At 43.1% G+C, this 12,549-nt stretch overlaps 1 protein-coding gene across 1 annotated transcript; it reads left to right on the top strand.

Moving 5' to 3' along the window:
* The first annotated feature begins 262 nt into the window (after positions 1-262).
* On the top strand, positions 263-10,347 carry tada3l (transcriptional adaptor 3 (NGG1 homolog, yeast)-like). Its single transcript, XM_089009851.1, is given in 10 exon segments — positions 263-653; positions 1,357-1,597; positions 2,424-2,445; positions 2,448-2,676; positions 3,909-4,014; positions 4,105-4,240; positions 7,119-7,222; positions 7,296-7,402; positions 7,519-7,710; positions 9,624-10,347. Coding segments are annotated over 9 exon segments (1,302 nt in total). The 5' UTR covers positions 263-653; positions 1,357-1,384; the 3' UTR covers positions 9,817-10,347.
* The last annotated feature ends 2,202 nt before the right edge of the window (positions 10,348-12,549 follow it).

The following is a 12,549-nucleotide window of genomic DNA, read 5'->3' on the forward strand; positions in this document are numbered from 1 at the left end:
ATGCAGAGCCGATGTCTGAAATACAATTGTCAGAAAACTGCTCAACATTGGATATTTTAAAAACACATTTCGTAGTTAATTTCTTGTCGTCTTGAGTACAGTCTGAAATTTTTGACCGTCTTGTGGTTTTAGCGAATATGACAGTTTTACACCCCTCTTCAGTTAATGGAGTTTTCCATCATGGACGCCATTTGTTGACGGTAACTATCGTCCCCTGTAAAAATTCACCGATAATTACAGATTTTATCGTCACATTTTTAATTTAAAGATTCATATACCCTCACTGCATAAAGTTTGTAAACTTTACCGTGTAAATGTAGTGTTTTGTTCGAAGATATATTTTAAAAACATGTCGGTATCCTTAAGACCATTCTCGATGTGGGCCTTGCAGGTTAATAATGTATGAACCAAACCCGCAGTCTTCTTCTTTTCCTTTCGGCTTTTCCCTTCAAGGGGTCGCCACAGCAAATCAGTGTCCTCCATCTTTAGAGGTTTGATCTGCATGTTTGTTTTGGCCAAGCTTTTACGTCGGATACCCTTGCTGACACAACCCTCTGTATTTATCCGGGCTTGGGACCGGCACAAGAAGACTTATGGCCCTTTGTGCCTACAGAACGAGCAACTCGCTCGTAAAAGCTCCCAAACACAAAATGGTAATCGGCACAGCAACATTCAAAAAAGCAAAAACTATACTCAGTCATTTAATGACAATGCTCTGATCTTACCGTGAAATAGGCATCTCTTTCCCTACATTACATCACATTTGGAATACTTCTTTCATTAGTGTGCATCAAAATATGATGCGAGAGCTCAGGGTGCGTCAAAGGATTGACCGCCATGCCTATATTAGTGAAACACATAATCCGACTGATGCACAGTACGGTGATGTTTAACATTGTCTTTGAAATGCACCCGCTGATTTCGACGTCTCACGATTAATTTCAGATCATCTTCAACATTTGCATATTCATGATGTCATCACCAAGATTCCGAATCGTGTTTTTGAGGAGCTGAATGAACACTGAACATGCTAAATGTTTTGGAGAGAAAGTCAGAGGGGCCAGACTGAGATGGTTTGGACATGTCCAGAGGGGAGAGAGTGACTATATCGGGAGAAGGATGCTGAATCTTGAACTGCCTGGCAAGAAACCAAAAGGAAGGCCAAAGTGGAGGTTTATGGATGTTGTCAAAGAGGACATGAAGGTAGCTGGTGACAAAACAGGGTCAGATGGAGGACAGTGTGAGGGCAAAAAACAGAAAATGGCTCAAATACAACTATAACATTAAATACTAAATTTCAGTCACAGTTTAAACGTTGCTCGTTTTGTAATGCATTTCTCCCTCGTTGGGCTTTAGTTGATGCGACCGTAGTCAGGTACCCGGCATGATGAGTGATCTGAAGGACTGCCCCCCTCTGAAGTACTGTGACTTCAAGCCTGTGGAGCACGTCAAGGCGTGTCCCCGCTACACGGCTGTGTTGGGACGTTCGGAGGACGATGGGATCGGCATCGAAGAGCTGGACACTTTGCAGCTGGAGCTGGAGAACCTCCTGGCCTCCGCCAACCGCCGCCTCAGATCTCTGGAGGAGCAGAGACAGGTGAGTGTCATTTATCCTTCCATTTGTCTTCAGGATCCTCTGGAGTTTGCCCCTACTGTGCACCATCAGTGATTTAAATAGCCCCATCACAACAGCACTCGCAGCAGGTTTTCAGCAATAATCGTGATTAAGATGGCAAACGAAGCCTGCCTGAGCATGTCCTCTGTGACAGCGGCAAATATAACATTTAAGAGCAGAAACTCTGTGTTGGGAGGCTGTCTGCCTTGACTCGTTGGGTTTTGAATTAGAGAGATTGAGAGTGACCGCAGTTGAAGTAGAGAAGCAATATGTCCTGTTTCAAATGTGTTGGCAACAATGTTACAGTGAACATTAGCGGCGCTGGATTTTGTCTTAATAATAATAATAATAATAATAATATAATAATATATTATGTATCCAAGATGGCGCCGCGGATGGCAGCCTCGGTCACACTCTCCCTAGTATTGTTCCTGGTTTTGTCATTTTCATTTGTTTTTTGCGATCCTACGCCAAAATGGAACTGTATAGTGCCACTTAGCAGTTTTTTTTTTGACAACGATACTAGTGCAGCGTGTTCTACCGGAAACAAATTCCTTGTATGTTCTACATACTTGGCAATAAAGATGATTCTGATTCTGATAATACATTACATTTAAAGCGCCTTTCAAAGCTCTCAAGGACACTTTACAGTCACAGACAAGCATAGATACTATAATAAATCAAATACAATCACAAATAGAATACAATAAATAAAATACAATTACAAATAGAAACAAGAGAGAGAGCTACACAGAAAATGCAATTTTAAATAGGTGGGTTTTGAGATGGGACTTGTCTTGTCTTGCAGATCCTCACAGACTGGCAGGACAAGAAGGAGACAAGCGCTTTCTCAAAATGGGAAAAGACCCTGACCCTGCCGCATCAGCACGCCACAAGCCGAAGAAGCAGAAGTTAGATGGCAAAAGTAGTCACGGGCCTGGGCCAGGGCCGGGTCCTGGAAGACCTAAATCCAAAAACCTGCAGCCCAAAGGCCAAGAATATGAGTTTACAGATGACCCTCAAGACATTCCTCGCACTCCCAAGAACGATGTCCCCAACAGGTCAGCAACAATCTTATAAAGGAGCCTCTTTAAAAATGTAAAAGCAGTTTATTTCAGTAGTTCAGTGAAGAAAATACAGGTAACATCCGAGTTACGACCGAGTTCCGTTCCGACAAAACGGTCGTAAGTCAAACGGTCGTAAATCGAAAAGCATTCCAAATGGCTGACGCGAGGATCACGTGATCATAATAAATCCTGTAATCCTTTTGGGATTGTTCCGTTTCTGCACCACCGTGTGCGAGTTGCTTCTCGCCATTGGCGGGGTTCCCATTACCCACCCCCCTCCACTCGTCGTTTTTGGTATTCTTTGTTTTTGATTACTCCCCTGGTCCTCTTTTTGGGACCAGCGCTTTGTGTTGTAGTTTAATAAATCATCCTGCACGGACCTCTGTCTCTGTCGCGTTGCTGGCTGTAGCGGTGGCAGCCGTAGAATTAAAAAAAAAAAAGTCTGGAGGTCGTGGTCATAAATACGGGTGGTCGTAAGTCGCGCCGGTCGTAAATCGGATGTTACCTGAACATGAAATTCATGACAGATTAACTACAAACCGAGGAACATATTTTATGGTTTCTTTGTAGTAGTCGTTGGACGAATGGCTAACAAATGTTTTACGTTCTGAATGGAACCTCTGGAATTTCACATGGAACTTTTCAACATTTGTTTTTCTGTTTTAAAAGTCAGAATTCTGAGTTAAAAGTCAGAATTCTGAGTTAAAAGTCGGAATTCTGAGTTAAAACTCGGAATTCTGAGTAAAAACTCGGAATTCTGAGTTAAAAGTCAGAATTCTGAGTTAAAAGTCGGAATTCTGAGTTTTTAGTAAAAATGAGAATTCTGAGTAAATATATGTGTATTACTTCCGGGTTGAGGGAACGCTGGCGTCTCTGGCTGCCGCTGCTGACGCGCAGAAAAACATGTTTGTACTTATCCTGTGTCTGTCAAGTGTCCTTGAGAGTTTTGAACGGCGCTTATAAATGGAAGGGATTATTATTATTATTATTATTATTATTATTATTATTATTATTATTATTATTATTATTATTATTATTATTATTATTATTATTATTATTATTATTATTATTATTATTGCGCACTTGCAAGGTTTTCTGGGGCTTCTTTCCTGAAAACAAATTATTTTTCCATGTCGCGGATAAGAACCATACCCTGCAACAGACTGGAAGGCATCCAAAATGAACCGTGTCATTGGGTCTTCCATTGGCCTCGTTTGTCTTTTCAGATTTTGGGCCTCAGTTGAGCCGTACTGCGCCGACATAACAAATGAGGAGATCCGGTTGCTTGAGGAGCTTCTGAAACCACCGGACGATGAAGCAGAGTACTTCAAAGTGAGTCGTCCTTCCGTTGGACTTCGGTCAAAATGCGTTTGACGTCAAGAGCCACGGACTAAATTTTGGTGCCGTCTGTGGCAACACAAGATTCCGGCGTTGGGGAAACACTACTCGCAGCGCTGGGCTCAGGAGGATCTGCTGGAGGAGCAGAAAGAAGGAGCTCGGGCCAACGACAAGAAGAAGAATCTCTTGGGCGGGCCGCTGTCTGAGCTTGATGCAAAAGGTTAGGCCATACTGCTGCCGGGGCCTGTGGAAAGAGCCGTTGTTACTCCCGCGTCTTCTGTCTATGACACGCGTGTCAAAGTCAAGGCAAGGGGGCCAAATCGGGCCCGCCACATCATTTCATTTGGCCCGCGAAAGCGAATGAACCTTGTGAAATTCCATCCTCATCTATCAAGCTAACTGGCTGGGGGGCTTGCCAGCTTGTGATCGAGCTAGCGAGCTCTCTTTCTATTCAGCTAACTGGCTAATCCCTTACATCAAATGTGTTAAAGTTAAGGCCCAGGGGCCAAATATGTGCCGCCACCTCATTTTATTCGGCCTGCGAAAGCAAATCAAATAATATGTTTCGTTGATAGGCGCCTTTCCAAACTCTCAAGGTCACTTTGGAGTCACAGGAAGTTTTTCTGTGGGTGAGCAGCGGCAGCCACACACGCCAGTGTTCACTCAACCCGGAAGTAACTGAAATAGAATAGTAAGACAAATAGATAGAAAGCTTGCTATCAAGCCAATAGATAGCTGATAGCTAGCTAGCCAGCCAGATAGCCAGCCAGCCAGATAGCTAGCTATTGTACGGTATTACAGAAAAGACAAAGAGAATAGACTTAGCACAATATTTCTTACTAATGTCTACATAAACAAAAGTCAAAAGAACAAAAAAACTAAATAACAAATAATATGACAAACCAAAGACACAGAGTCATTCATTCTTCAGCACTTGCTGTACCCCGTTGTGACATGAAGCAGTTCTAGATGAAAGAGGAGAGGATCAAAGCGCTAATATAATCCAAACGTTTAATACAGCATTAGGAACCTCAGACCCTCTTCTTTCATCAGAAAAGAAATTGTTAATTCCTAAGTCATATCGGTCTGGAGTTATATGAGCTTGAAATGAGGGCGGCTGTACAAAATACAATGCAATACATACATATTGGTTTGAAAAACGCTTTAACAACAGCTGAAGCTGGAACAAAGCGCTAACATGGGGAAAAGGAAAATGCTGCCCCCTTGTGGAAAAGAAAAAAAAAACATTGCCAGATGTCTGACCATCGGCACACCAGCAAGAAAAACCAAAACCCGAACAAATTTGGGACTGGTGCGCCACGTCACACTTCAATTCCAGAATAAATTCGGGAATGGCAGCGAACCAGTAACTAACTGTTGGTCTCATTAAAGCGAGCTGTCAATCAACTACCACCTCTCTTCCTTTACACCAAGAGTGTCAAAGTCATTTTTTTTTCAAATTTGAAATAAAAATTCATGACTGTTACTGTGTTTTACAATTTGAAATCTTAGTTCAGACTTTTGCAAGCACTGGGAAATTTCGCAAGTTTTATTTGCTTTCACGTTATAAATAAAATGATGCGGCGGGCCAGATTTGGCCCCCGGGCCTTGACTTGGACGCCATGAAACTCAAATTTTGTGATGCTTGCTAAAGTCCGACCCAAAATGTCAAATTGTCCCATGTAAACCACAAAAACAGTCATTATTCAGATTTGAAAACTAGTTATTCTTCAATTTGTTGTGTGCTCTAGATCTATTATGTGACGGCGATGAAACATTCTCATTAGTGATAGGTATTCCGTCTCCTTTCAGAGAGCCGGTTGATTTGGCTCGGCTCATTAAAAAGATACGTCTCTTTTGGCTCCCAAATGGCTCCTCATTTATTTTTATTGCTTAAATTAATTAGCTACCAAAAATCATGTCAAATTATGTGAAAAACGAATTACTCATGTAAAAAACACACTATATCAAATATTTTTATTTGTATGGCTTTATTTATATGTGCACAGAGAGCATCCAGTAACGTTCCCTGTGGTTACTCTGGTCTGATGAACACCTGTCAATAATTAGCTTTTCATATAAGTAATGTTACAATACCAACTAGTAAAATTGATAATACCGTAATTGAATAATAATAATAGCATAATGTGATAAGATTAGTTCCCTGGTACCTGTCTACACTGATCTCCAGTGACCTGCTCAAATGGCTCCAAAACAGTTCATGCGTCCTGCAGTACCTCCCCAGCTCCTCTGCAAAGTTCTCAGAAAAGTGTCTTTCATTGAACTCAAAACAATCCATCAGACAGGTCCCCACTTTGAAATTTTCAATCGTTTCTCTAACCCAGGGGTGTCAAAGTCATTTTTTGCCGCGGGCCACATTGTAGTTATGGTTTCCTCTCGAGGGCCGTTATGAATTTGGGGAACCCATTAGAATGTTTAAATCCCTTCAAATATTACATATAGAGAACACAGCAAATTAATGAATAACTCGTTTTCAAATCTGAAGTCAAGAATAATGACTTTTATTGTGGTTAACATCCAAAAATATGAAATTTTGGCTCAGATTTTAGCAATCATCATGGAATTAACAAGTTTGATTTTGCTTTCGCGGGCCGAAAAAAATGATGTGGCGGGCCGGATTTGGCCCGCGGGCCTTGACTTTGACACCTGTGCTCTAACCCCTTCCCCTTCTCCTCACCGCTGCGTGTGTCTGTAATTCTCCCCTCCCTCGTCTATCACGGATCTTGACCAATCACGTGTGGCTTTAACTGAAGACTGGGGGCGGGGAATATAGGAAAAAAAAAATCAGCTCATATTTCCGGCTCCTTGTTAGGAGCCGGCTCTCTTTGTTCACTTCAGAGATCCGGCTATGAGAACCGGCTCGTTCGCGATCACACATACATCACTAATTCTCATAGTTACCCCAAATTCCTCACGACCCCCGAGAGGAAACCGGAACTACAATGTGGCCCACGGGAAAAAATGACTTTGACACCTTTAGTGTATGATGATGGGGCGGGGTTTGAGCGGTTCTACCCAAATTGCACGCCGGCAAAATTGTGAAATGCTGTTTACCTGATGCGGTCGATGTTTACCAGATGTGGACTCTTTGCTGAAGAAGTCCGAGTCGCAGCACGAGTCTACGGACGACGGCTGTCCCTTCGGCCCGCTCACTCAGCGTCTCCTCCAGGCTCTCGTGGAGGTAATTTTGGGGAAAGGGTTCCCCTCCTGGAACCGCGTTGGTTCAACAAAGATGTCTTCTTTGTTGCACTCAGGAGAATATTATATCCCCCGTGGAGGATTCTCCCATACCGGACATATCGGGGAAGGACGGGAATGACGGAGCCGGGACGTCTCCTCGAAGCCAAAGCAAATCTTTTAGGTAGGTCCGTCAAACTCCCAATCCGGGTGGCCCGCCATCACAAATCAAAGTGGAAATACCCGTTACGGGTGAACCCCAAAGGATCGAAATGAGGCCCGTTGAATTTGCCCTCGTAGCGCTCCCCACACGCGTTCCCTCGAGGCTCGAATCAAAGAGGAGCTGATCGCCCAGGGGCTCCTAGACTCCGAGGAGCAGCCCGGTGCTGGCGGCGACTGCGAGGACGAGGTTCTGGCGGAGCTCCAGAAGCGACAGGCGGAGCTTAAAGCGCTGATTGCTCACAACAAAACCCGCAAGCAGGAACTGCTCAGGTGAGCCTGTTGGCTCGTTTTCTCTGGTTCATGGCTCTTCGCGGTGTTAGAAAAGATGGTAATAATAATGATAATAATACATTACGTTACATTTTAAGCTCCTTTCAACGCTCTCAAGGACACTTTACAGTCACAGACAAGCATAGGTGCTATAATAAATAACATATTATCACAATGCAATAAATAAAATACAATCATAAATAGAAACAAGAGAGAGAGCTACACAGAAAATTCAATTTTAAAAAGGTGGCTTTTCAGATGGGACTTGAAGGTGGGAAGAGAATCGATGTTACGAATGTTGGAAGGAAGTGAGTTCCAAAGTTTGGGGGCAGAGCAGCTGAAACCTCTGTCCCCCATCATGCTGAGGGGGGCACACAGAGGTGGAGGGAGGAAGAGGATCTGAGGGAACGAGAGGGAATAGAAATTTGAAGAAGGTCAGATAGGTATGGGGTGCAAGGAAGCGCGCCTGCTCTTCCCCACACATTTATACAGTGGGCGGGAATGACATCATTTCAAAAGGACCCTATCAGCTGCGAGTTAAAGCGTGGAAAATGATATCAGAATCAGAATCAGAATCATCTTTATTGCCAAGTATGTAGAACACACAAGGAATTTGTTTCCGGTAGAACACGCTGCACTAGTATCGTTGTCAAAAAAACTGCTAAGTGGCACTATACAGTTCCATTTTGGCTACTGTTGAAAGAGTTCAAAGAGTTAATGGCTTGGGGGAAGAAGCTGTTTAAATGTCTGCTGGATTTGGTGCGCATGGATCGGACTGGAATAAGAATGGTTGAGTAACAGTACACACTACAAATATGCAAAGTTATAATGTAAACTACCACATATGTATATAGCGTAACGAGTGATGTGTCGTTCGCGAACGAGCCGCTTCTTACAGCCGGCTCTCTGAAGTAAATGAAGAGAGCCGGTTCCTAATAAGGAGCCGGAAATGGGAGCCAACTTTTTTTGTCCTCTATTCCCCACCCCCGGTCTTCAGTTATAGCCGCACATGATTGGTCGATAGGAGGGAGGGAAGATTTACAGACACATGCAGCAGTGAGAAGTGGGGAGGGTAGACAGGTGGACAAATGTTATCGCATTATGCTGTTATTATTAATAATAATAATAATACTGACACTCTGACGAAGGCGGAAGTATACGCCGAAACATGTCAGGTATTTGAACACCTACAATACACTGTAAGTAAAGAATCTGTTTTAAATTAAAAATAAAATATAATAAGAATAATAACACGTGTCATTTCTAAGCGCCTTTCAAAACTCAAGGTCACTTTACAGTCACAGGATCAGTTTTTCTGTGGGTGAGCAGCGGCAGCCACACACGCCAGCCTTCACTCAACCCAGAAGTAACTCAAATAGACAGAAAGCTAGCGATTTAGCTAATAATAATAATAATACATCTCATTTATATGCACCTTTCAAAACTCTCAAGGATTATTATGTCTTTTACTAGTTGGTATGATAGCATTATGAATATGAAAAGCAAATTAGTGACAGCTGATCATCAGACCAGAGTAACCACAGGGAAAGTCAAAGTTTACAAAGTCAAATTACAAATTTTACATGAATTTTGGTAGTTAATTAATTTAAGCAACAAAAAAAAAAAACTGAGCAGCCATTTGGAAGCCAAAAGAGCCGGATCTTTTTAGTGAGCTGAGCCAAAAGAATCGGCTCTCTGAAAAGAGCCGGAATTCCCATCACTAGTAACAACACATACTAAACTTAGACAAATACAAATGAGTAGAGAATCAGAAACATTGGATGTTTTATGTATGTGCATATATAAAATAGCCCTATCAAGCCTCTCCCCAAGGTGCACCCCCACCCTCCCTGCAAAGTGTGGGGTGCCAGGTCCTGTCGCCAGCCACCTCACGCTTGTTTCTCCTCCTCCAGGTTGGCAAAGGAGGAGATGCGCAAGCAGGAACTGAGGCAGAGGGTCAGGGTGTCTGACAACGAGGTGATGGAGGGATTTCGCCGGATCATGGCCGCCAGGCAGAAGAAGCGCACTCCCACCAAGAAGGAGAAAGACCAGGCATGGAAAGCTCTCAAGGAGCGCGAAAGCATCCTCAAGCTGCTGGATGGATAAACAAACAAACAAACAAACAAACGATCTTCGCCCAACTTTAAAAGATGGAGCTCTCTACAGGTGCCATTTGAGGATGTCTCTTTCTCTTGTCCTTTCTTTATCTTGTTTTGTTGTTGTCTGGATGATTTTTCTATGGCCTCCTATCGGTGTTTGCATAGATGACGACCAATTAAAAGCTGTTGTCTTGAAAGCTTTTCTCAAGTTGTTCGCCTCTGCGCAATTCCCATTCTGGTCCTGGAAGGTTTGTGCAAAGCCAACCACAAATTCCTGCTTGCTGGCAACCAGAGGAAACAGGGAGGATGGTCTATTTTCAGTAACGAGACTTTCCATTGATGCAGGAGCGGGCGAAAATGTGTCACAGAAAACTGAAATATTGAACTCGCTTTTTCGCTGTTCATTTCTTGTTCCGGCTTGTGTTGGCAGAGAGTGCAATTGTCATTGGATGATCTTGACTTAGGTGCCGTTGATGTCGAAACAGCTAAACGCCCCCTTTTGAATAAGCGGACGAGTAAAAAAAAAAGAAACAATCAAGTTGTTTCGCCTTTGTGGAGAGCACAGGTTCTAATTTGATAGATTCTAATTTGCAATGAAACGATACAATCGATGACGCAGTGGAATGTCAGTGCCATTATGACAAGCCCATGCTAACGTTAGCATCAATATACTTCTGTGAGAGGCAGCAGAAAGCAAGCAAGCATGCAAGCTAATGAGCAGTGTACAGGCTAGTTAGCAATAACCTTGCGTATGTACCCGGCAAATTGACTTTTATTCTGCTAGTTTGGGTGCATTTTTACTAATCATGAGGAATAGAAAACCATTCATATAATAATAATAACAATAATAATACATTTTTATATGCGCCTTTCAAAACTCTCAAGGTCACTTTACAATCACAAGATGTTTTTCTGTTGGCCAGCGTTTACTCAACCCGAATAACTCAAATGAATAAAAAGCTAGTGAGCTAATAGGTAGTTAATAGCCAGCTAGTTAATCGTTAATAGATAGCCAGCAGGCTCGCCAGCTAATAGACAGCCACCCAGCCAGCTAGCTAATAGATCGCCAGTTTAATGGTGAGTATTGTCAGTTATTTAAAAAAAAATACATTCCGACATTTTGTTGAAATCATGTGCGTGCGTGCGCGCGTGTGGCTCACTTTTTTTCTCATTTGTCATTGTCATCCCTGCAAGGTTGAAAAAAAGACGTCAACTTGGAAAGTCCCTCGTTTGGCAACATCGAGATGGATTTTCCAAAACGCCGGTAGGGGGCAGTCGAACCTTGTTTCATTTTAGCGGATGGCCTCGCAAGTCGGTCTAAAATACCGGACGCGGTAACCTTTCTGCGTTAGCCTCATACAAAAAGTGTAAATGATAGTCTATATGTCGATGAAAAAACACTCGACCGTGTAGAGATCATGTAAGTTTATAAGTCTGCAACCTCCTGGCCAGATTCGTATTAAACGTGATCTGGCATTAACATAAACATGTTTTGTTACAGCCGCCGACACGCCCCCCCCAACACTTGTCGCTTCCCTGTTTAGGCCTGCCCGGCATCCTCTATGCAAATTCCCAATGCCACGAACCCATCTGGCTGACGGGCTCCTTTTTTTAAATACACAAACCTTTTGAAACCTCCTCAGGTGAATGAGCGACAGAACATACAGACCGGGGGGGGGGGGGGGGGGGGCTTCAGCTTCCCACAAAGCCTTTTGTTGTCATTCTGAGACCTCAGCTGAAGGACAGGTGGGCTTTCTAAATTGCATTGACACACGGATTTTTTTTGTTCTTTTGACTTTTGTTTATGTAGTCATTAGTAAGAAATAAGTCTATTCTCTTTGTCTTTTCTGTAATACCGTATCTATGAGCTGTCTATTAGCTAGCTTTCTATCTGAGTTACTTTCGGGTTGAGTGAAGGCCTAGCTAGCTATCTGCCTAGCTAGCTATCTGCCTAGCTAGCTATGTGTTAGCTATCTACAGTATTAGCTAGCTAGCTTTCTATACGAGTTACTGAGCTATCAAATTAGCTGTCTATTAGCTAGCTAGCTTTCTATCTGAGTTACTTCCGGGTTGAGTGAAGGCCTAGCTAGCTATCTGTTAGCTATCTACAGTATTAGCTAGCTAGCTTTCTATCCCACTTACTTTGCTATCAAATTAGCTGTCTATTAGCTCGCTAGCTTTCTATCGGAGTTACTTCCGGGTTGAGTGAAGGCCTAGACCTAGATAGCTATCTGTTAGCTATCTATTAGCTAGCTAGCTTTCTATCCATTTGAGGGAGGCCGGAGCTTGACACGAACCGGCGACCTCTGCACTGTGAAGCCGGTGTGCTAACCACCCGACTACCGGGCCTATTATTATTATTATTACTACTACTACTATTATTATAACATTGATCTGCTCCAAAGTGTACCTTTCGCAGTCCAGGTGGTTTATTTTGTTAATTCCCAGATGGTGTGATTGGCTTGCACCCCAGAACCCCCCCCCCCTCGTCCTCCCCATGCCACTGTGAAATTCAGCCACGAGGTGAGCTTCTTCACTTGTCCCTGTCACAGCCTGTGAACCTTGATGGCTCTTTTGGGGTTACCACAGGGCATTTGGTAAAGTATTTGAATTTCAAGTATGCTGACATGACAACTGTATATTGGAGGCATGCATGTATTTAGACAGAGAACGGTGACATCTTGATGGTTTTTAGCTCGCATAGCAAGACACATCACCTAATTTGGCCTTTTTGCTCTGT

Source organism: Hippocampus bargibanti, linkage group LG12 (assembly GCF_051943395.1).
Source record: "Hippocampus bargibanti isolate YZ-2025 linkage group LG12, ASM5194339v1, whole genome shotgun sequence".
NCBI classification, from domain to species: domain Eukaryota; kingdom Metazoa; phylum Chordata; class Actinopteri; order Syngnathiformes; family Syngnathidae; genus Hippocampus; species Hippocampus bargibanti.